The sequence below is a fragment of the Herpailurus yagouaroundi genome, unplaced genomic scaffold, assembly GCF_014898765.1.
Source record: "Herpailurus yagouaroundi ecotype Mexico unplaced genomic scaffold, PumYag 141, whole genome shotgun sequence".
In the NCBI taxonomy this organism is placed as follows: Eukaryota; Metazoa; Chordata; class Mammalia; order Carnivora; family Felidae; genus Herpailurus; species Herpailurus yagouaroundi.
The window spans coordinates 68,230,615-68,253,329 of NW_024412396.1; the positions used below are offsets into that span (position 1 = coordinate 68,230,615).

The 22,715-nt window shown below is 41.7% G+C and overlaps 1 protein-coding gene across 5 annotated transcripts in view; it reads right to left on the minus strand.

The window, feature by feature from the left end:
* The window catches only part of ATG2B (autophagy related 2B), a 74,751-nt gene that overhangs the window by 14,306 nt on the left and 37,730 nt on the right, over positions 1-22,715 (minus strand). For 4 of the 5 annotated variants that reach the window (XM_040478179.1, XM_040478178.1, XM_040478177.1 and 1 more), the window contains exons 19-34: positions 19,512-19,669; positions 18,939-19,111; positions 18,245-18,395; positions 17,057-17,256; positions 16,807-16,887; positions 15,533-15,639; positions 15,288-15,380; positions 14,653-14,723; positions 14,196-14,272; positions 13,549-13,719; positions 11,843-11,984; positions 9,891-10,093; positions 8,414-8,640; positions 7,642-7,750; positions 6,521-6,715; positions 5,728-5,829 (exon numbers count right to left, since the gene is read on the minus strand). In XM_040478179.1, the coding sequence (XP_040334113.1) occupies positions 5,728-5,829; positions 6,521-6,715; positions 7,642-7,750; positions 8,414-8,640; positions 9,891-10,093; positions 11,843-11,984; positions 13,549-13,719; positions 14,196-14,272; positions 14,653-14,723; positions 15,288-15,380; positions 15,533-15,639; positions 16,807-16,887; positions 17,057-17,256; positions 18,245-18,395; positions 18,939-19,111; positions 19,512-19,669 (2,260 nt within the window). Of the gene's footprint in view, positions 1-2,311; positions 2,458-5,727; positions 5,830-6,520; positions 6,716-7,641; positions 7,751-8,413; positions 8,641-9,890; positions 10,094-11,842; positions 11,985-13,548; positions 13,720-14,195; positions 14,273-14,652; positions 14,724-15,287; positions 15,381-15,532; positions 15,640-16,806; positions 16,888-17,056; positions 17,257-18,244; positions 18,396-18,938; positions 19,112-19,511; positions 19,670-22,715 lie in introns of those variants that run through there. The other variant, XM_040478182.1, reaches the window with a different exon arrangement.

The window sequence follows — 22,715 nt, forward strand, 5'->3', positions numbered from 1 at the left end:
GGAAGGGAAGGGAAGGGAAAGGCAGACTGATTCTAAAACTAAAAAGCAAAGTGTCTTACAGTCCCATATTTGACTTCTTATTCATCTACAATTTTTACTGTGTCAGGCGTTGCTCCTTTCTCTCTCTCTCTCTCTCATTTTCTCTCTCTCTCTCTCTCACACACACACACACACACACACACGCACACACACACACATTCTGTTAATTCTCCCAACCCTGAGAAAATCAAATGTGAAAATTAAGACACAGAGGGGTTAAAAATTACATAGCTATTTCTGAATCAAAACAAATTTTAGTTTTCTTGGAAATACAGCATTCTCGGTCTTCAAAACTAGTTCTCACCACAAACCGGCGGTGGTGGTAATACCGACACGAGCAACAGCTGGGGCCGCACAAGTTCTCACTGTCTTAATGTTGCCCTTACTGCCATGTTATGCTGCCTTAATACATGTTCTTCCTGGAACAGGGCACTCGGAATCAGTAAGCCCACTCAGTATGGTCTCTTCTGGAATTACATAGTAACAAAAATGCACAGGCCTGTCTTGATGTCATCTGAATAAACCGTATTTGCCCATTATTAGCAGCCGCATTTTACCTCCCTCCCTCAAACCAACAAATCCATTTTGGAAAATATGAAAATGAAATGCCTGAGCCTCTTCTTTCTAATTCTTCCCTTGCCTTTGGAAAAATCCTAAATAAATATAACACGTTAATATCGCACCAGAAAAAGCGATGTGACAGTCAATTACAGGGCACAATATTTGGTGGCATACCAAAAGTTTGGTAATTCCAAGGGATCTGATCAACTAGTAAGCACATTCACCAGAAGTATGAATGATGGAAGTTAGAAAGGTATTTTCCTAGGTAACATGGCATATGGGAGACTGAAGGATGGGGCTGAAGAATAAGCAGCTACTTATGGAAATATTCTGGTTCTGCAGTAGGGTAGTCGGTTCATGATTTGTTCATTATTTTATTATGCTTTACACACGTATATAACTTGTTATTTACATTACATAATAATATGCAGATACACGTACGTATGTATATATACACACATTTAATATGTGTATCGAGAACTAGATGTTCAAGTTAAGCTAAATGTTACCTGTCATTATTGGACCGCTAGATGGCGATATTTTAACACTATAAATGCTTTGACTCCGTGACTGCCTTCAAAAAAACATACTAGTAAGAGAAAACTCTAGGTAAAAATATGCTCTAAAAGGGGCACCTGAGTGGCTCAGTCGGTGAAGCATCTGACTCTTGACCTCGACTCAGGTCACGATCTCGCAGAACCTGAGCTTGAGCCTCACGTCGTGCTCTGTGCTAACAGCATAGAGCCTGCTTGGGACTCACTCTCTCTCTCTGCCCCTCCCCTGTGCTGCGTGCTCTCTCTCTCTCGCTCTCTCAAAATAAACATTTTTTTTTAAAAAAGGAAGACTACAGAGACAGCGGCTTTTATCCATTTTTACTACAAATGCACAAAACAGAAAAGTACTAATCACCAGCGTTTCAATGTTCTTAGAAGTTTTGATTTTGTTATTTATGCTACTCTTTACAACTCGATAAAACCTGATTTTAAAACTAGCCGGAAACAGACCCTTCACAAATAAGTGTACAAATGTCAAAGCAGCACATGAAGAGATGCTTAGCACCATCATCAGGGGAAATCCAAATTATAACCACAATGAACACCAAATAAGACAGTTCAACACACAACACCAAGTTTGGCCAGAGTGTGAAGAAGAGGCAGCTCTCACCTGCTGCAGTGGGAGCATATGATGGTGTAACCGCTGCGGGGAACAGGCAGCTTCTCACAAGAGTTAAACACACATCTGCCTCGTGACCTGGAAATTGTTTACAATACCCAACACGAATGGAAACCCAGATCCACAAGAAGGTTTGTACACTAACTTCATAACAGCTCTATTTATCAGAGCCAAAACCGAGAAAACCATGCAAATGTAAATCAGTAAGTAAACGGATACACAAATTGTGGTACAGCCATACGGTGAGATCCGTACTCGGCAATAAAAGGGAACAGACTGGGGCGCCTGGGTGGCGCAGTCGGTTAAGCATCCGACTTCAGCCAGGTCACGATCTCGCGGTCCGTGAGTTCGAGCCCCGCGTCAGGCTCTGGGCTGATGGCTCAGAGCCTGGAGCCTGTTTCCGATTCTGTGTCTCCCTCTCTCTCTGCCCCTCCCCCGCTCACACTCTGTCTCTCTGTCTCTCAAAAATAAATAAACATTAAAAAAAAATTAAAAAAAAAAAAAAAGGGAACAGACTGAACAGAAACAAACAGACCTGCCTCAGCACAAAGGGAGCGCATGGCATGGGAAGCCAAATACATTTCCACTCACACAAAGTAGTGGGACAGGAAGGCTGACCCGCGGGGACGGGAAGGAGGTCAATGGCTACTGGTGGAGACCGACTGCAAAGGGGCCCGGGGGACTCTGAAGGGAACAGAAAATGTGCTCTATTTCAACTGGTGTAGTAGTTACTCATGTGTGTATCTTAGTCAAGCTCCAACGGTAAACCTAATATCCTGGCACTTTACTGTATGCAAATTATACCTCCATACAATCAATTTCTTAAAAGTTTAAAAAAAAACTTGGTTTATTATTTTTGCAAACAGACTATAGTTATTCTAGCTTTAAGGTGCTATGATACAAGATATTAACAGTACAATATGACTTAAAGTGTTAAAATAATTAATTTTCATGTCATACTCAGACTCAGGCAACCAAGCAATGATGCTAAAAAAAAACACCAATATGCAAACTGGCCCTGCCATGTATTCACCGTTTCCAACCTCAGCCAAGCACAAACTCACCTTACCAGAATGGCCTCACACGTCCTCTCACACCCTGAACTAGACCCTCAATGCCTTTACAAAAAGCTTCGTGTGACTAACTCCACTGCATTCCTTAAGACCCACCTCAAGTGTCACCTCCTCCAGAAAGCCTTTCCTGATTACCCTCCACACTCTTCTAAACTCCCAGACAGCTAAGGAGCCCTTTCTGCTGGGGTGTAACATGCTCTGCCTATCTTTACTACTTGTACTCACCACAGGGTGTTTAAAAAGTCCTCTGTTTTATGTTGGTCCTCCCCCCACCCCCACCGCCCCGTACAGAGGTCTTTGAGGATGGGTGTTTGCCTAGCTTCGTATCTCCAACATCTTAGCACAGAAGCTGGGACAAGGCTGGCATCCAGCAGATGATCTGGGGTTAATAAGCATGTCTTCCCTATGCAGATTTCCAGGCAGTGAGACACTGAAATGGATCCCAGACTAGGAGAGTCAGGCAATCTGGCCTCTTCATATTTCAGATCCCAAACTGCCGACTTACACGACCGTCATCATCTACTTACCCTCCCCCAGACGAAAACCACCCCTTCCGCCTGGTATCCTGCCTGCCCTACGGGTACACCCAGCTTTGGAAGCAATGGCACTGAACTTCAATGGCAATGCAGCTTTTTGAGAACGTGAGAAAACAATGTGTGGCTTTCATACTTGATCCAGTTAATAAAGTCAGAGATATGTTCGCTGAGAAAAATATTACTCAAAGCACAGTCGTTCAACTGATTTGTTTTCAAAAGAAAACACGGAGAATGCGAGTAATTGGTTTTCTATCCAGATGACCATTTGCTATCTCAAACTAAGGTGGCGGGGGGGGGGGGGTCGGCGCAGTGAATCCCTCCCCAACACTTGGGAGCATGGCTGTGTTCTCCTAGGGTTCACATCTTGGGGAATTATTTCCTGCTACTCCTCAGTTACACCATAACAGTTATTTCTGTTTTCTCAACGGTTAATATTTTCCCATTTCAAAATCACAATGCTTTATAGCTCTGAGTAAGAAATTAAGCCCACTATTAAAGAAAAAAGCATATTAAAGGAAACCGGGCTAAGTCTGGCAAAGTCATGCTATAAAGACGCATCTCGCACAAATTCTTGGTCAGGCTGGTGAGTTCCACGGATCAAACTTCCCATAAATACTTCATCGTATTCCTATTCCAATACAGGCCAATGTATGGATGGACCAAATTAAAATACGGGTATGCACAGATATTCTTCTCCTAACGAGAGAACATAAATCTCAAGTGCGCATCAGCAGGACTGTCCCAGCTCAGAAGCGACCAGTATTGATGTAAAGCCGTGCTGAACTTCTGCGCTTTACGAGACTTTTCTGAGAAATGCCTATATTTTATGATATAAATATTGATACATTATTCCTGAAATATCTGCTACTTATTTAGATAAGTCACCATTATTCAATCCATACTACTTAAGCAAACCAATAATGCTGTCCCACATACTCTCTACTTCAAACCTGAGCTCACAGCAATGTAGGCTGGGACGGGACAGTTTTGTTATTTCAAAAGCAGGCTATTCTAACAACTCCATTTATTTTCTCTGTTGTCACGTGCTTCGGTTAGTAAGAACAACAGACCTTTAACACCGTGCGACAGGCACGAAGCTAAATATTTAACGCTCACTATCTTATTCAATCTTCATTTTTGGGGCGCCTGGGTGGCGCAGTCGGTTAAGCGTCCGACTTCAGCCAGGTCACGATCTCGCGGTCTGTGAGTTCGAGCCCCGCGTCGGGCTCTGGGCTGATGGCTCGGAGCCTGGAGCCTGTTTCCGATTCTGTGTCTCCCTCTCTCTCTGCCCCTCCCCCGTTCATGCTCTGTCTCTCTCTGTCCCAAAAATAAATAAACACTGAAAAAAAATAAAAAAAATAAAAAAATCTTCATTTTTACAACTGATGCTACATCTATTACTTGGATTCTACCAGCAAAGAAACAGAGGCGTGGAGAAAGAACGTGCCCGGAGCCACACAACCAGGACAAGAGAACCGAGATGCACCCCTCTGAAGCACCACGTGGTCGTGCACCTTGAACGAGTGTGCCCAAGAGGTGCCAGCCAGGTTTTACACAGCCGAGTCAATGCAAAACCCGCAATAATTTGATGGGATGCTTGCTAAAACACGGCAAAGTGCATTTCTTTATGTTTTTCCACAAATCTCTGCTGCGTATGATCTCTTTAGGTACCAATTTAGTGATCTGGCACTCTGCCCAGGGCAGTAGGAATTCTCTTCCAGGTGCTGCGGTTAAGACAAAACCGCTCATGGGCGCCTGGGTGGCTCAGTCAGTTAAACGTCCCGCTCTGGCTCCGGTCATCATCTCGAAGGTTCTTGAGCTCGAGCCCCGCATGGGGCTCTGTGTCACCAGCTCAGAGCCTGGTACCGGCTTCAGATTCTGCGTCTCCTTCTCTCTGCCCCTCCCCCACTGATGCTCCATTTCTCTCTCACAAATGAATAAACATTAAAAAAAAAATTTAATTAAAAAAAAATAAAAAAGACACAACCGCTCTTATCTTTCAATCACAGATAGGAGGGAGTCCTTTAACACTCCCTGAAAACACCCGTGTACCTGCACGAGCGTGTGTACGTGAGGATGAGAGCGTGGGAAGCAGGTACTCAGTGCAGCGGCACGCACGCGACGAGGAGACAGGGAATAACATCGAATGTTTACCCACCAACAGAGCAGGTCCCAAACGCCTAATGAGTCCGCCCTGCTCCTCACCAGCAGAACTCTGCTTCAGCTACACAACTTCCGTAAAAGTGAAATCGTAAACATTTTAATTCTCCTAAATTGAACCTCTTCTTCCGGATGCGGGACATTTTTAAAATCCCGACTCCCTCAAGAATGTTTGCGGTACAAACCTGATCAATATTGAGGCGAAGTGGCATCAGTGACACTCTTAGGCAGCATTCCTGCGGTGACCTGCCAGACTCCGGGCGCACGTGTAACGCTTTCACTGTCAACTACGAGAGGAGAAAAACATTCCCCCCCCCATGACATTACAACCTCGTTTTCATTTAAAAAGGACAAACAGAAAAGAAAAGAAAAAAAAAATCCCATTTCTCTTTCTGACACGAGAACTAGAAGTGGAGTTGTTGACCTTTTCCCTTAGGAGCCTGACTCAGACTTTTCTGGGTCACACGCTCCCTGAAGAATCTCATGAGAGGTATGGATTCTCCTTAGTGGACAAGATGCGGGTGACGGTGTCGTCTCCCAGGGGTTTGCTGGGTCCCTGAAGCTGACTACAGCCATACTCCAAAGACGGCTGCTATGACGTTTTCTTCCAGCGAGCCTGAGCGAATCATTTCTATTCCACTAAAACTTGCAAAGTGTTCGAAATCTGGAACATTTCCAGCTTCCAGCAACACTAAGTATTCTGTGTAGATCACTATGGACTTCTGGTTTTCCTCAGGCATCAATATACTGGCAATTATAATTAACGGACCCTCCAAGTGACGTGTAAAATAATTTTTAAAACAAAACTTTAAGCAGCATATTTAAAAGGGATTTTCATGTTAAAATGAAAAAAAAAAAAAAAACACAAAACAAAACCAACCCAGCAATTTTCCCCAGTCTAAATCTGCAGTTAGATACAATAAAAACACTTTTCCAAAACTAATATAATGACAGAAAATAGGAGGCCTTGAATCTTACCATGTTGGAATGAGCTTTTCGGGGCATCTCTTTACTGCAATACAGGTACAAAAACTTATTCATTTGTGATGTTGCCAGACGATCTCGAATTTCAAGATCCTGCACAATGAACACCTGCCGGGAGACTGGGTGCTCTAAGAGGCTGGACTCGCATTCCGGCTTGCAAGGGGGGTAGACCTCGTGCTGAAACTTCACCTTCACAGCCAAGAAGGAACACACAGCAATTTTTACTTTTTATTCAAATTAGAATTCCTCTTTCAAACGCAAAATATCCCTCACCATTTTTTGAATTCTCACTTTCGGAGAACATAACAGTTCTTTATTTGTTCACGTATTTATTGATCTATGTGTCCCCGACAAGGATAAGCTTGACTGACATTTCTTATTTGATCTTGGCAAACTCCCTATCCTTTTCAGGCAAAACCCTCAACAGGAGTAATACACACGATCAGCACCTTGCGTACCTATGAAATTGCTTGAAAGGGAATCGATGCATGCAGGGTTCAAGTCCCAAAGAGGGAGGCGGGGGGGACGATCCTCACTACAATATTCCTATGTTAAGTACCCCAATATATGACACTGGGCACAATCCCAGACAAGCTGAAAGGATTAAATGCATATAATGTCATTGGTGGCCTGAACATACTGGTCCCTGACATTCACGAGGGACCGACAGAGGTGCCATCCAACGGCAGGCCCTCTCACATAGACAGACACTCAAAGGCAGTGGTTCCCCAAGTGTGGGCCTGGAAAAGGGAGTTATCAGAATCGCCTGGGGACTCATTAAAAATGCAAATTCACGGGCCCCACCTCAGACCTACTGGATCAGAAACGCTGGGGCCCAGCAACCTGTGTTTTAACAAGCCCTCAAGGTGCTTCTGACCCCTGCTCAACTCTGAGAGACACTCCTCTAGGGAAAGCCTGGGAAAACACAAAACCCCCTCAAACTTCTCAGAACATTTAAGAAAGAAAAAGAGGTAAAAGTTTTACAGGACCCCTTGCACTTGTCCAATCCAGAGGCGTGGGGCTGGTGGCTCAAGACCACAAGGTGGGGGCGTGACTCCAAACCCCCATCAGTGCTCCCACTTCAGGGGCTTTTTTCCTTCAAACTGCCATCTCACCTTGCTTAACTGTATTTCCATTAAAAAGTCATGGTTTCTTCCTTTTCCCCCACACACCACGTTACGTCCATGCCTCGTGGGTGTGTGAGAAGGTGAGCTGTGAGGACTGCTATAAATGGAGAAAAAACAAACAACAACAACAACAAAACCTTTTGTTGCAGGAATATTCAAAGAAAGGCAATGAATGACCTCAGGAAAAACAGTAAGATAAAAAGAGAAAATTAAGATTATAGAACCATCAACATGTTGCCACAAACTGTATTTCTATGTGTCAAAGCCAAACACACATTTAACAAGTACTTCAGGAGCCTTGAGCCCTAGCCTAGCACCCAGCGGGATGCCCGAGAGAGTCAAGGGCACACATGGTCCCTGCCTCCTGAGGCACAGGCTTTACTGCACTGCCCTCACCTGCTCACATAATGGTCCTTCTGAATGGAGGCCAGGGCCTGGGTCTTACTCATTTTGGTGAACGTGCCTCTAACACAGGCTCTGGCACAGGGTAGGTGCCCCAAAATTGTGCTGAATGGAAATCACTTAAGTTGCCTTAGTTTGGTAAACATACAAACAATGCGAATAAGTTTACAAATGAAGAGCTTTTATATTAAAGGAGTAACTTAAATTACATAGTTTTCAATACTCCTTAAAATGACAAATTCTACGTATGCTGTGAAAAGAACATAGTGGCCTGTAAAAAAAACAAAACAAAAAACTTCTAGTAAGTTTTTGTAGAAACTTGCAGAAACAAGAAAACTTCTTGTAGAAATCAACTTACATATAACTTTTAGCCGGAGAAGTAGGAGGGACTGTTCCAAAATCCTTTCCTCCATAAAGATGCCAAACAAGAGAGACTTCTTTAACAACATACCGGACGACAGGGATGGGAAAGTGCAATGGGGCTTTGCTTGTATCTGTCTTCTTCACGGGCTGACTAAAATAATTCTCTCTTATTACAATTGCATCATCAACCATTATTTTTACAATTGGTTCTTCTTCCTTCTCCTACAACAAAGAAAGAGGGAACACATCCTATCTTGTCGCAGTACAAACCACTGATTACGCTGCTTATCTCAAGATTTCTTGATTCTGCATTCTTTTTAACAATAATTTCAATATACAAAACGGGGCTAGTTACAATGTAGTAATCACCACGTTGGATACTCTGCATTAACCATAAACTGGACTTTCTGTTCTACGTAAATCATTCCATAAAAAATTTTTATAGTCTTCAGTTTGGCTTTTACTATTTGTTTGATAATAAAAAAGGCACAGATATATCAAGTGTCTATCTGTGTGTATGTGGAGGGGGCTGTATAGTTCTCTAATTCAAAGTCAATATTACATTTCAAACTTAACGTTACTTCAACATGCTGACCAAATTACCATGATCCTCATAATGAACTTGTTGAGAGTTTGACTGCTTTTTAGTTTCCCAGGATGTAGTAAAACAAATACACATACCTGCCAAGTCACTACTGAGCAGTTTAACACATATATACACTAAATGGTGATGCATAAAGTTCCATTTCAGCACCAATGCTTACCCATTTTAGTAAACTGGATTCATTAAATCCAGACCATTCTTTTTAAATATGAGCATGACTCTCTGGGGCACATGGGTGGCTCAGTCACTTAAGCCTATGACTCTCGATTTCGGCTCAGGTCATGATTTCATGGTTCGTGAGATCAAGCCCCACATTAGGCTCTGAGCTAACAGTGCAGAGCCTGCTTGGGATTCTCTCTCTCTCTCTCTCTCTCTCTCTCTCTCTCTCTCTCTCTGCCCCTCCCCAACTCGTTCCCTCTCTTTCAAAATAAACAAACATTAAAAATAAATACATTAATGTGAGCATGACTCTAACATGGAAATGATACGTATCAACCATCCATCAGCCTTCACACAAACCAGATCTTATCTTTCCCAATTCTTGGACTAGCAACTCTAGATAGCACTCCTTTCTGCCACTTTAATACTCTGAAGAGCTATCTTACTACCCACAACATCTGCAGCTTAATAATCTATGTAGAAAATTTTGCAAACATAGAGCGTTCTTCTCTGAGTTTCTGAGAAATGTGTCATAGAAATAGTAAAGTATAGCAAACATTTGCAAAGCCTCCATAATAAATTACAAAATGAAGTCATTCTCAACTACAAAGAGTTAAAATAAAACCTAAAGACTCTTTTTCAGGTACCCTTTGGTCAATTTTACTTGTAACACTACCTTAAGGCCTCAGTTACATGATCCATTTATTACCTGAATAGTTGCTCTTGGTGCAAAAAGAATGCAAAAGTCGTCATTCTCAGTGGGAGCACCTGTCATTGCATCACTGATCAGGTGGTGTGTGAATGAGGTGTAAGCAGGGCCGGGCTCCTGAGACATGTTCCCACTCTCATCTGGAAACAGGAAGAGGTCTGAACAACATGGCTCCTGAACCTGAGATTTTTCACTCAAAACACCTAGGTAAAACAAACAAAAACCAAAAAAAAAAAAACAAAAACCACTCAATTTTGGCACATTTTGAAACATCGACAGTAATGCTTGGTAACCATTTTAACCACATGTCAGCTGCACACTGTGTTGAATGTTTTCACCGGCCATATCTCATTTCTGTCTGACAATAACCCTCTGGCCACTACTAAGGAAACTGACAATAAGTTTGATGTTCTCCAAGCAAACAGTGAACGACGGTCTCATAAAGTCATAGAGACTCTCCTCTCAGTTATTTGGCATCAGTGAAGCTCAGAAATTCGGCAGCAGCTGATTAGTGTTGACTGGAGGTTCCTTAAAGCCAGATTTTCATATGAACAGCTATGTCCTGTGGGTGGAGCTCTGGAAGAAGCTTCTGGGACAATAACGCAAGGGGAGGGAAAGTGGTTACGTATGGCCGTCCCTCCCCTAAAGACTACAGGAAATCTCTGCTTCTGGAGGGGGATGGGTTGGAAACCGCGGCCACGCGGTCTTCGGCCAGGGAGTGGTGCCGTGTGACGGACGGCCTACTTCATCCGGTGCTGGATAGCCCAACGGGACACCTGTTCTCAGGTAGCCCTGTCAACGTGAAGTTCACAAAAGACCGCACGTGTGCCAAACCTGAATGTGAACGTACGTTTTTATGCATTTCTCCCACGTGTCTTTCTCCATTCAGTCATTCCAACCACTGGATGGATGGAGAACGCGAAGATGGAGAAAGTGCCATTTTAGCCTCAAGAGGCTCCCAGACCAGATTTTAAATTCTTCTAAGTTACTCATCCCTTGTAAGTGCCTGGTGCACCAGAATACTGAAGCTGTCCAGTAAATATTCGTGAAATATTCTTTCCCACATAAGGAGGTTAGCTGCTAATGTTTATTACAGATAATGTAGCACACACAGGAAGCTAAAAGTTCCTGTTTGTTTCCTGAGTTCTAATTTATTCTAAATTAGAACGAAAGCAACATTTAACGCTAAACTTTTCTAACACCAGGAGATAATCTTTTAAAATTAAGATTTCAGAATATGTAGAAATGACTACGTTCATCCAATTAGAAAACAAACACTTTTTAGATGGATGCTTCAAAGTATTTAGATGCTTCAGTCTGGCTATCAAGGCTCTCTCACCGGCTGGTTCCTCCCCGCCTCTCCACCTTTACTGGCCAATTCTTTTCAATGAGAAGGGAGCTTGCGCTCCAGTAACCGCCTGGGCTGTGAGATAATTAAGGCTTGTGCATGCTTTCGTGCCTCTGTCAACGTTCATGATCCTGCCAAGATTACCTCCTCTCCCTTCCACATACCTAAACCCTATCCACTCTTGAAAAGCCAATTCATGTCACTTGCATTGAAGTCTAATGAGATGGTTCCCATCCCTCCTGAACAGCAGTTGGGGGATGGTGACACTTTCTGAAGCTCTTTCTCATGTCGTTTCTCAATCGTTCTAAGTAAGAGCATCAAGTTTGATTTAGTGCCGATCTGTTTTACGAAACTCTACGCCAACAGAAAAGATAAGCTCCGTTTTCCGTTTAATCTGTGTCCCCCACAACACCCCGGCCAGTGTCGTTTATCTACTAGACACTCGATAAACACAAGCTGATTGACTAATAAATATCCACCCAAACTCAGACTTGTCTTTTCGTTACTAAGTTACTTGCTGAAGAATGTATATGCGTACAAATAACGTAAGGCTCAACTACCCGGCCCCGAAGCTCCCGGGGGAAGAAGGCCGGGCCCATCCTACCGTTAGACTGGCCTTGTGCAGACGCAGTGGCCTGCTGCAGGTCAAGCTCCTCCATAGCATCACTCATCAAATCCCGTAGCATCTGTTGATCTGCTTCTGGAAGTACTGGGCCTCGTGAGGATGAGCGGCCACCGGAATCTACCTACAGCCGAAAAGCCTAATTAAAAATAACCGAAAATGCTCTAAGAAGCAGATGACTTAGCATGATTTTGTCCCGGAAATACACTACATTTTACAAACACACCGGAAGCAGGAACGCAGGCAGCGTTCCACATTCTGCTCGGCAGCGCTTACGTCTTACGTTTTTAGCATCATCACCATCACCCTGACAACTACTGGCAAACAGAAATAAATACGCCATCACGTCCCAGCCAGCACAGTGAACTGGGGTCGTGAAGAGACAGCACATTAGAAGAGACAGGATAAAAATACTGCAGTGAGGCTGGGGGAGAGGGAGTCTCTCTGCAGAGTTAGATCTGCTCAGATCTGGCAGCTACAACAAGGCTCGCCCCTTTGACACCAAAAGCCGCTGCAGATCAGAGCCTCAGGTCTTGGGATGAATGGACATCTGTCCAAGGACCGCATGGGGCACACAGGAGGGGAAACCTACTGAATGGGGATTCTGGGGGCTCATCTCCCCAGCAGGGAGCTTAACCATTTTGGTCAGTGAACTGTGCATTCATTACATCCAGATCACGCTTTTCAAATGGGAGCAGGACTCTGAACTGGAAAGATCTCATTTGAAAGGGATAATTTAAAGTAACTTTTAGTAAACCGGAGAATGTTTTTAAAAAGAGAATAAACAGTGGAGAGGGAGTGTCACGAATCACCTTCTTATCGGTGGGAATATAGCAGGAGCAAGGAGTCAAAAACAAAAGTGTAACACAAATGAAGGGTAGAAGCATCCCCTGAACAAAAGAATGCAAGGTCCATCAGGCCCTTACTAGAGGCTCCATCACCAAAGAGACAGAATTCTGTTCACAGACCAGACCATGAAAAAGAATGAGAAAACACTGAACACTTAAAAAGGCTAAACACACTCGACACTGTTCACTCTAGACATGAGCGAGGACAGAGAGGTAATGTACGGGGGCATAAGAAAGCACTGAACCGGAAATCCAAATACCTGAATCTTGTTGCCATTTTGGCTGCTAGTTTGGGCGAATCACCTAATTCTCTGGGTTTTAATTTATTCACCTATGAAACAGAGGTGATAATCTTTACCCTGTCACACTGGGTTAAGGGAAATCACACAGGAGAACACAGACTGAAAACTGAACAGAATCCCACGTAACAAACATGAAGGAGAACAGAGGCCTCTGGAAACAATATGAACACCTGCATCTCCCCCTCTCAGAAGCAGTTTTACACACGACTTGCACATGGCAAGCTCTTACATGCTAAATGTTTTCTTTCTTCCTGGAGGTGAGATGAAAATAACTCAAGTCTGGAAAAAAGTATTATGTTGGCCGAGAAGATTAAGGTTTTGAAACAAAGAATATCAGACAGCAGAACGGTTTTCCAAAAAGGCCCCTGGAACCACCTTTCCAGACCTCATCACTCTGACGGTAAATAATAGAGGATTTTTCAAAGTTTCTTTTCTACCTCGTGACGGTCACGAAGACCTCACTGACTACACCTGTCACTCGTGTGGCTGCAACGGGTCAGGGTGAGTTAGTTGTAATGCACGATACCGCTGGCTGTACCTTTGTCTTTCTTTCAGGGGCTCCAGGCTCCGTCTCCGCCTTGTTAGCCGCATGTAAGTCCCCATAGCTTGCGATGTACTGAATGAGATTCATTAACGCAGCACAAGAGTCCGAGCATGTTCTGATATGGACAATGTCACTCGAACAGTGTAGCTCAAAGCGCGGCTCAGTCTGGGCGCACACAAGGGAAAATGGATGAAAACATTTTCCAGGGGCGCCTGGGTGGCTCAATCAGTTGAGCGTCCAACTCTTGGTTTCAGTTCAGGTCATGAGCTGACGGTTTGTGAGTTCGAGTCCCGCATAGCACAGAGCCTGCTTGGGATTCTCTCTCTCCCTCTCTCTCTGCCCCATCCCTGCTCGAGCTTATGCTCTTTCTCAAAAATAAATAAACTTAAAAAAAAAAAATTTAAGAAAACGTTTTCCAAACGAGATAAGAATTTCTTTTGTTGCATAGGTTTACATCAAATAAAGTAGAATATAATTATTCTTGCCACAGGAAATGTGTATTTATAATGACTAAATCCCAATTTTAAAACATTTTATCTACTTCCAACCAAAACAATTTTTACAGTAAATTCAATACTTCTTTTTAGTCTCTCCTATAAAAAGGACTTAGATAAAAATTTCCATTTATTTTAATAACTTACTTGCTCTCCATCAGAATCAGATTTCACTGCAGTTATGGTTAATTCCAAAAGCCCCATATCCATCACACGAACATAATCTAAAATTTTTTAAATTAACAAAATATCTGAGCAAAGCTTTCAAAAAATGCTGATCCAACCAACATGTATTAAAACTAGCATCTCTTTAAAATTCATGGCAGTTGGTGCTAAAAATATTTAAAATGCAATGGAAATATAGTTTCATCCTTTAAAAGTCCTACAATTCCCTTTAGAAACAAAATTAATCTTTTACTAAGTAAAGAGTATATATAACTTGATGCACTTAACTGACATTCCAAGGACATTACAACTTCAAACTGGTATTTAACAAGATCCTTAGTTCAATGGCATCATTTCAGAGTTCAAATGCTTTAAAATATTCATGTACAAAAAATAAAGAGCATTCATCTAACCCCAGATTTTGTTTTTCAACTCTTACCTCTGTTCAGATTTATAGTAACAGTATTACACTTGTCAGACAGATGCAAAGCAGCTTCATCCAAGATTATTCTGAGGAAAAAAGATAAAATCAACCTCTAAGCACTTAACTTGGAATACCTAACACGTGATCACGGCACACTTAAGTGTATCGTTCTTCTGATACACAAGTCATCAAAGTCATCTACAGTTTCTTACAAGTGCCATCTGACATTTCTTTAAAACTCACTGCTTCTGAGTGCTAGAAATACTTAATTTGTGTAAAGAGTAAGACTGAATCATCTGCTCAAATTGTAAATTTTCAGGATGTTTTAATAGATGCCCAAATTCACAAGACCTAAATTATGAAAATAAAGTGTATTAGGTCATATGGGAAGTTTATATTCTGCTTTAAGAAGTAAACTACCAATCTCAAGAATTCATTTCCTCCCTAAAAATAAAAAACAGTGATAAATAGAAGAGATGGGACAAATCATCTGAAATCTCAAAGTTGAAAACCTGGACAGAGAGACAGGACTATGAGTAAAAGAATGCTGGTTTTAACAAAAGATTGGGACTTGAATCGAGTTTAGCTAAGTATCAGTCAGCATGTTTGGACCAGCTGAATTTAGTAGTCAGCAAAGTTCACATAGACACCTGAGTGTAGATGATGATTTATCCAAGGCCACACTACTCGATACACTGAATGTTTCCACAGTGAGAAGAGATCGGATCGGCAAATAAAGAGGCCTAATACCGAAAAGAAACAAAAAACATCAGTTGGCTACAACAACAGAAACTCCCTTAAAAGAGCAGCATGAACCTTAATTTGAATTACGTATTTTTTCAAAACTCAGTACCTACTTTGAATAGAATTTTATTTAGTCCATCTGTGAACTAACCTATAATCAAGTGCACAGCTCCAGAGATGAACGTGAAAAGTTGTAAATGAAGTTGGAGGATTATATCCCAGGACAGGTTCATCAGCAATATTCAAGAAGTATAAAATCTATAATCACAAAAATATTAAATGCCCTGCTTTAGAGGAAAAAAAAAAAAGTTTTGATAGGATATCCTTAATACCAATGTAAAATAAAATATCTCACAGAAAAAGCAACCGTTTATTGGAAAAATCAAAGCTAAAAGTAGAAAATCATCATTTTGAAGGAATTCATTTCAAAAAAGTATTTGCAAAACTAGGGTCTGAAATGATGAGAGAGGCCCATCTGACAACTACAATGCTACAGAAGTCTTGGGAAAATCCTATCTTATGAAACTGAAGTACGTATGATATACTTTTACATTATTTTGCCAGGGACAATTCTCGAAAAAAATAAATTTTGCTAAAGATTGCTTACGCTCCACCTGGTTTTCTACATAATCCATTTTTGGGAAAAGTTATTTTTCCCTACATTATACCTCACTCAGTCTCAGTCTCTCTTACTGACATCCATTCTCCCATATTTCTATCTAAATAGGGTTAGACTAACCTCTCCCTTACAACCGAGTTCAGCGTTCACCCCAACTCTTTCCCCTCACCACACTGTTCTAAGCCTCCTTGTGTTCCCTAAATGCTTTTATGAAAGCTCTCTGAAAACTTTCGAGTATGAACTAATTTATTATTTTCAGAGGAAAGGAAAAAGTTCCCCTTTCTAAGGAAAATGAACAAGAATCATTGTACAATTCTCACATAGAAAAGAAATTAACCAACTGTATTTCATTAATCAAACAGTTGTTGCACTGGAAATTAATTACAAAAATCATTCTAAATGAATGTTAGAACATTCTCAAAGCATGTTACTGGCCTAGGGAATCACTCTGAAATCACTCTGAAATATACCTTAAGGAATACAGGGTTAGAAGTGCAAGTCAATACACCATTCATCTTAGGTGCTCTAAGATTCTGGGTCACAGAATCCCTTCCCTTAAGTGACATACACGATAACTCTGTCTGTGGGAGATTTAGGGTCCAAACTTTAAGGTAAAAAAATCAATTTCATTCTGGAGTGGTGATAATATTCCACTTCCTGACCTGAGAGGTGGTTATTTGGGAGTGTTTACTCCAGGGAAAACTCAGTGAGCACTGCTCCTTTATGATCTGTGACTTCACAGTGTGTGTACTACATGTCAGTATGAAGTCAGAAGGAAACCAATACGCACGTAACAACTCTCTTACCTGTTCGTGCCAGCTAAGCCCAGAAGGAAGCATCCTGTGCTGGAGTGTGGCTCCTTTCAATCCTACAGCAATGAGAAATTCCTACACACAACAACACGAAGAATTCCATTTACCACCTATGTAATCCTCTAAATCAAAACTTGAAAAGTTTTTCTAAGGGAAAAAATGTGTTGCCTTTTATGCAATCACTTGGAGCTAGGAATCAAAGAAATGGCAAGTACATAATGGTACAAAAATACAAAAGACAAACCTTTGTATTGGACTCCGATTTATCAGACAGTATTTTAACTGCGACAGAGAGCATATTCGAAGTGTCACCTCCGACACCATCTGAAGCAGCTCTACTGAGGCCATCTTCTTCAGAGGAATAAATAGTTGGTTCCAACCAATGCGGGCGGGTTGAACTGGGCAGTCGTGTTTCTGTGGGAAGACTCACTCCATCCACTATGCCTACATCCACAACGAGATGACGACATAACGAAATGATCATCTGAAATTAGTTCAGACTTTCACAACTCAAAACAAAACTCTATATACTTCCATTGACTATAATCACCAAGAACCACCTTGACATTAATAATCTGTATGTCTCTGCTAATGTTGGTATGAATGACGGTACTCAAGAAAAAAATTAAAATAGGAAATGCTAGGAAAATTAAATTTAAACAGAAAAATCTGATAAACATTAAGACTGTCCAAGTACTGTTTTCTACACTTAGAAGAAAAAAAAAAAAAAAAGAATGTTGCAAATATCTTCTATTCACAAGGTAACAGGGAATGTGCTCACAGGATGGTAAATTCTATATTTGTTACCACAAGGAAATACTGTTTAAGAGAGTAACGACCATAAAGTCTTATCAACTCATCGGTGGATAATAAGATACGGTATATCCATAAAATGGAGTGTTATTCAGCAATGAAAAAGGATAAAACACCGTCACACCTGGATGAGGCCTGGAAACATCACGACAAATGAAAGAAGCCAGTCACAAAAGACCGCATACTGAATGATTCCATAAACATACAGAATACATAAATCCACAAAGTAGATCAGAGGTTATTTAGTGCTGGGCAGGGTGAAGGCTATGGGAGGGGTACAGCTAAGGGGTACCCAGTTTCTTTTAGGGGTGATTAAAACATTCTAAAGTTGACTGTGATGATGGTGGCAATAATTCTGTGAAATAGTAAAAGCCAATGAAATGTAGAGTTTAAATGGGTGAAGTGTATAGTACATGAATTGTATCTCAATAAAGTTGTTGCCCCAAAAAACATGAAGTCAACTCCTAATGTACAATAAGCATCACTTTGCCAATGGAATCAGAACACCCCACAGAAAATAATTTCTATTATCAGAGTTCTGTTCTCAATAGATTTTGTGAAATAAAATTTAAACCAGTCTAAACAGAAGCGAACAACACACACATGAAATGTGTCCTACCTTTGTGGTAAAGACTGAAACTGCTAGAATGAAGGCAGATGTAGTGCTTGTCATCAAAACCTTCGTATTTTGTCACACAAAACAAGGAACCACTATTGAACTCTAACCAGAATTCACCATGCTTGTTCTCCAACAGATCTCCATTATCTTGCTAAAAAAAAAAAAAAAAAAAAAAAACAACAACAACAACAACAACAACAACAACAACAACAAAAAAGATCAGAAAAACACAGAAGTCATTATTTACATGCAGAAAAGGAAGAATGACCCTTGGGTTGCTCCTTCCTGATTCAGCTTCGAAGTTCCTCCCATGTGGTGGCAAACTGGTCTGATTCTGGAACCACCCACCACAGTGGTATTAAAAACTGAATAATTAAATGCTGGTGGGGCCTCTTCTGCCAAATGAATCCCTGTCCTTCATCCGCCTTTGTAACAGATAAAATTTCTAGCGATCACTGCAGGAGCAGAACCAGCATTTTTGCCAAAAGGACCATGTAACACTTGTCTTCTGATCTGCAGTGACAGCTCGTTCCCCAAAGCTGCGGTCACCAGGTCACCGCGGAGTGAGTGCCTCACAACACTGATCTTCCCCAGGCCCAAGACAACCTCCCACTCCCTCGATGACTGCATGTATGGATCAGGGGAGATTTGAAATAAGATACACTTGAAACACTTTGCATTTGCAAATCCTCACCTTTACTTCTGTGAACACTGCCATTAATCCATGATTAACACTCAGAAGAACTGAGAGAAAACTTTGTGAGTTCTTGTTCTGAGAGTCTAGTTTTTTTTTCCTACGGGAACGATAGTTGGGATCAAGGGTAGAGAAATACTGCAACGTCTCCTCCTCGGATCCACTTTCCTCATCTGCGAGAAACAAATGTCATAATTCTACAGTTCTGACAGTTATTAAAATAAAACAGTAACTGGAACATTATCACAATTCTTATCTTACAACCTGTTTTGTTCTTTTGTTTTTTTTACCAAGAATCTGGCCTCACAATAAGAACGTACTTACTATATTGCTCTCTTTCCCAATGAACTTAGGACAACGTTTATGGTGTCACTATAAAGGCAACACGTTTCATTGATAATATTCTCAATATATAGATGAAAGTGGGGAAATACTGTAAGTTACTAAAAGATATTATAAAATACATTACGAGTAGAAAACAGCCAAGAAATATTTTAATGCCAATTGAGAAAGGGTTGCTAATTTACTGATAAACCAGGCATTTTAATTCCAAACAAATTTAAAATACATTACCATAGTGAACTGTAGATTTAAATTGACTACAACTATCTTTGTTGAAGGTATTAATCAGTTGACTGGCTACGGAAAGACCAATACCATATGAAATATTCTCAAATGTCTCCACTGGCGAAGGGGCAGTTGGTTCCCAGAGCAGCAAGTCGTTAAAGATCCTATTATAGACAGAAGTTGAAAAATAAGGACATCACTCGTAGTTCCACTGAAGGTACACGACAGAACATGCCTTTAAGAAGTCACATGAATAATAATTTTTCTAAATGGTGACACAGAAATTAGACCCTACAAAAAAAAAAGTTTTGTTTTTTGTTTTTTTTAAACATTCATTACGTTCTTTCAAAGGAAAAAGCACTGGTATGGCGCTAGTGGGGGGCCGTGAGAAAGGAATCCGTACGATGAGATAACCTCATCAGCTATCTGCCTAGTTTTACCTGTGTGGTGTGCATACATCTAAATGCACTTTAAAGGAGGCAGTTAATTAAAAAACCCATGAGGAACAAGGGAAAACTGCTCCCACAGGAGAGCACTCTCAAGCTGCAACACAGCACGCTCTGTCTCGTGTGATGCCCCCCAATCCCACGGGGCAGCCAAGGAAGAACCATCACCCTCACTTGACGCTCGGAGACGCTGCCTCCCACAGGCCACACAGCTGATCTGCGGGGGAACTGGGGCCACAGCCCACATCTCGTCCGGCTCTCTCCTCCATCGCTCACCGTCCCTAGATAAGTGCGTTCCCTCCCACAGAAAGAGCAGCTTCGTTGGGGAGTGTGCAGGAGACCAAGAGTGCAAGCGAAACATGAGACCCTCTCACGAGCTGCGCAGCCAAGTCAAGACCGGTGACTAACGGGTTGATACGTGTCAAGCCAGGCGACCAACACATCCTCCTTTTTCAAAGAAATCTCTGTCCCTACTCTGATGCCCTTCTGTTCCTCCCCCCACCCTCATCACCCACGCTCTACATTTCCACGAAAACTCAGACTTTACAACATCCTCTCTGAAGCCTTCTGATCGATTTGGACCCCCAGCAAATCCTTCACAGATGTAACTCAATCATGGCGCCTACAACGCTCTATTCTCTTGCTTCCCCTTCCTAGACTGCAGCCTTTCGGAGAGAGGGACGTAGGTCTTGGGCACCCTTCTATGTGCCTCACACAGTGACTGTCACGTAACAGGCACCAAGGGTTTGAGGACTCACATGGAAGGACTGCCAAAAGCACAGACTGATCGTAAAGCCCAGTGTGAATGCCAGCTAAGGTGCCAAGCCATGATGGAGCCCTGGCCCTTCCTGCGGGAAACCACTGATCTAGGAATGTTCTGGGCCAATTCCTGAGCTTCTGCAGCCCTAGAAAGTATACACCAGGATGGAGTACTGTGACCCTCAGTAGACTGAAATCCCCACCCTGAAAGCTCTCCATCTGGGAAGCGTCATAGGTGAAGAACACCAGTGACACAGGCCAGAAATAGGTCTCATCCCAGACACAATGACAGCTGTGCCCCAAAACTGTGTGGTACTCATTGGCTTGCTGGCTTCTCTTGGGTATATTACTTATAGGACAAAGAAATGAAAGAGTCTAAACCCTGACCTTACTTTGAACTCCTATGTAAATAAATAACAAAGATTTAAAGGGAAAAAAAAAAACAAAATGAAGAATCTTCTCGGGAAATAACTCTTCTCTTACTTATTCCCCACAACTATTCTCTTATCTTCATAGGTTAAAGAGAATCCATCACTTTATCTAAAACCTGGAGTTCCTGGGAGGTGACCTGTAAAGATAAGTTTCATATGACTTTACATTTTACTTAATTTACACGTTGGTCTAAACACAGTCTTGGTACCATTAATACTGCAAAACACGGGTGATGTTTCTAATACCAAGAAAGAAGACGCCGAAGATATTTAAGGACATATCACCATGGTCCTGTGGCTGTGAGCTTAAAATATAAGATGCTCAATAAAGCTAGTGAAAATTCTTTTTTTTACATTCTATTCTATTTTTTTTTATTTTATTTATTTATTTTTTTAATTTGTTTTTTCAACGTTTATTTATTTTTGGGACAGAGAGAGACAGAGCATGAATGGGGGAGGGGCAGAGAGAGAGGGAGACACAGAATCGGAAACAGGCTCCAGGCTCTGAGCCATCAGCCCAGAGCCTGACGCAGGGCTCGAACTCACGGACCGCGAGATCGTGACCTGGCTGAAGTCGGACGCTTAACCGACTGCGCCACCCAGGCGCCCCTACATTCTATTCTAAAGGACTTTTGAAATAGAAAAAACAGTCCTGTACCTGAGACTGTGTGTCTAAACAGGGCCAGATGACCCAGGCACTGAGGGAATAAACCAAGATCTTAAATGTGTGAAGTTAAGGCAAAGTTGGTTATAACTCCTGGTCAGAGTTATGTTTTTAGATGTACAAAAATTAAAAATAAGAATAAAAGTTATACTATATAATATATAATAATACACATTATATAATACATTATATTATATAATATATATGTATTTTATGTTATATATTATAGAATACATAACACTATAATACAGAACATATAATTATATAATTAAAAGGGCAATATTGAAACATTTAGCAAAACTCAAATGGGGTCTGAGGACTAGGTAGCGCCAAGTATCAATTTTCTCACTTTGATGGCTGAGTTACAATTATGTAGAAGAACGTCCTTGTTTGTGGGCAGTACACACCCAAGTGCTCAGAGAGCCTCAGGCCAGCAGCTCAGTCTCAAAAGATTCAGGAGAAAAAAAAAAGCTCTTTGTGCCATTTTCTGTTAAGCTGGAGAATATTTGAAAACTTTGATATTAACTTCAAAATAAAAATATACATATTCACAGCCAAATAAGGAGCAAAGAATTCACAGCCTGGAGAGCTTCGATATGTGACTTATAAGATCCACAAGGTAAGGGTACACTTCAGTATTTACATAACTGTAGGCATCTGACAGCAGAAGTGGGCAGAGTGAGGCACGACAGAAATGCTCTTCGGCAACCCCCCATGTAACCCATCCTCAGAAGAACAGATACTCTCTAGCACCCCGATGGGAGCAGTCACCTGCCCCACGTGCTCTGCTGACTGATGTCCCCCATATGCTGACTGCTGGCTCCTTGGGACTGCTCTCCAGCACACCGGAGAATGCTGCTCCCACCAGGCGAGCTCGACGTTCTGTGTATTCACCAAGTGTCACTGTGTC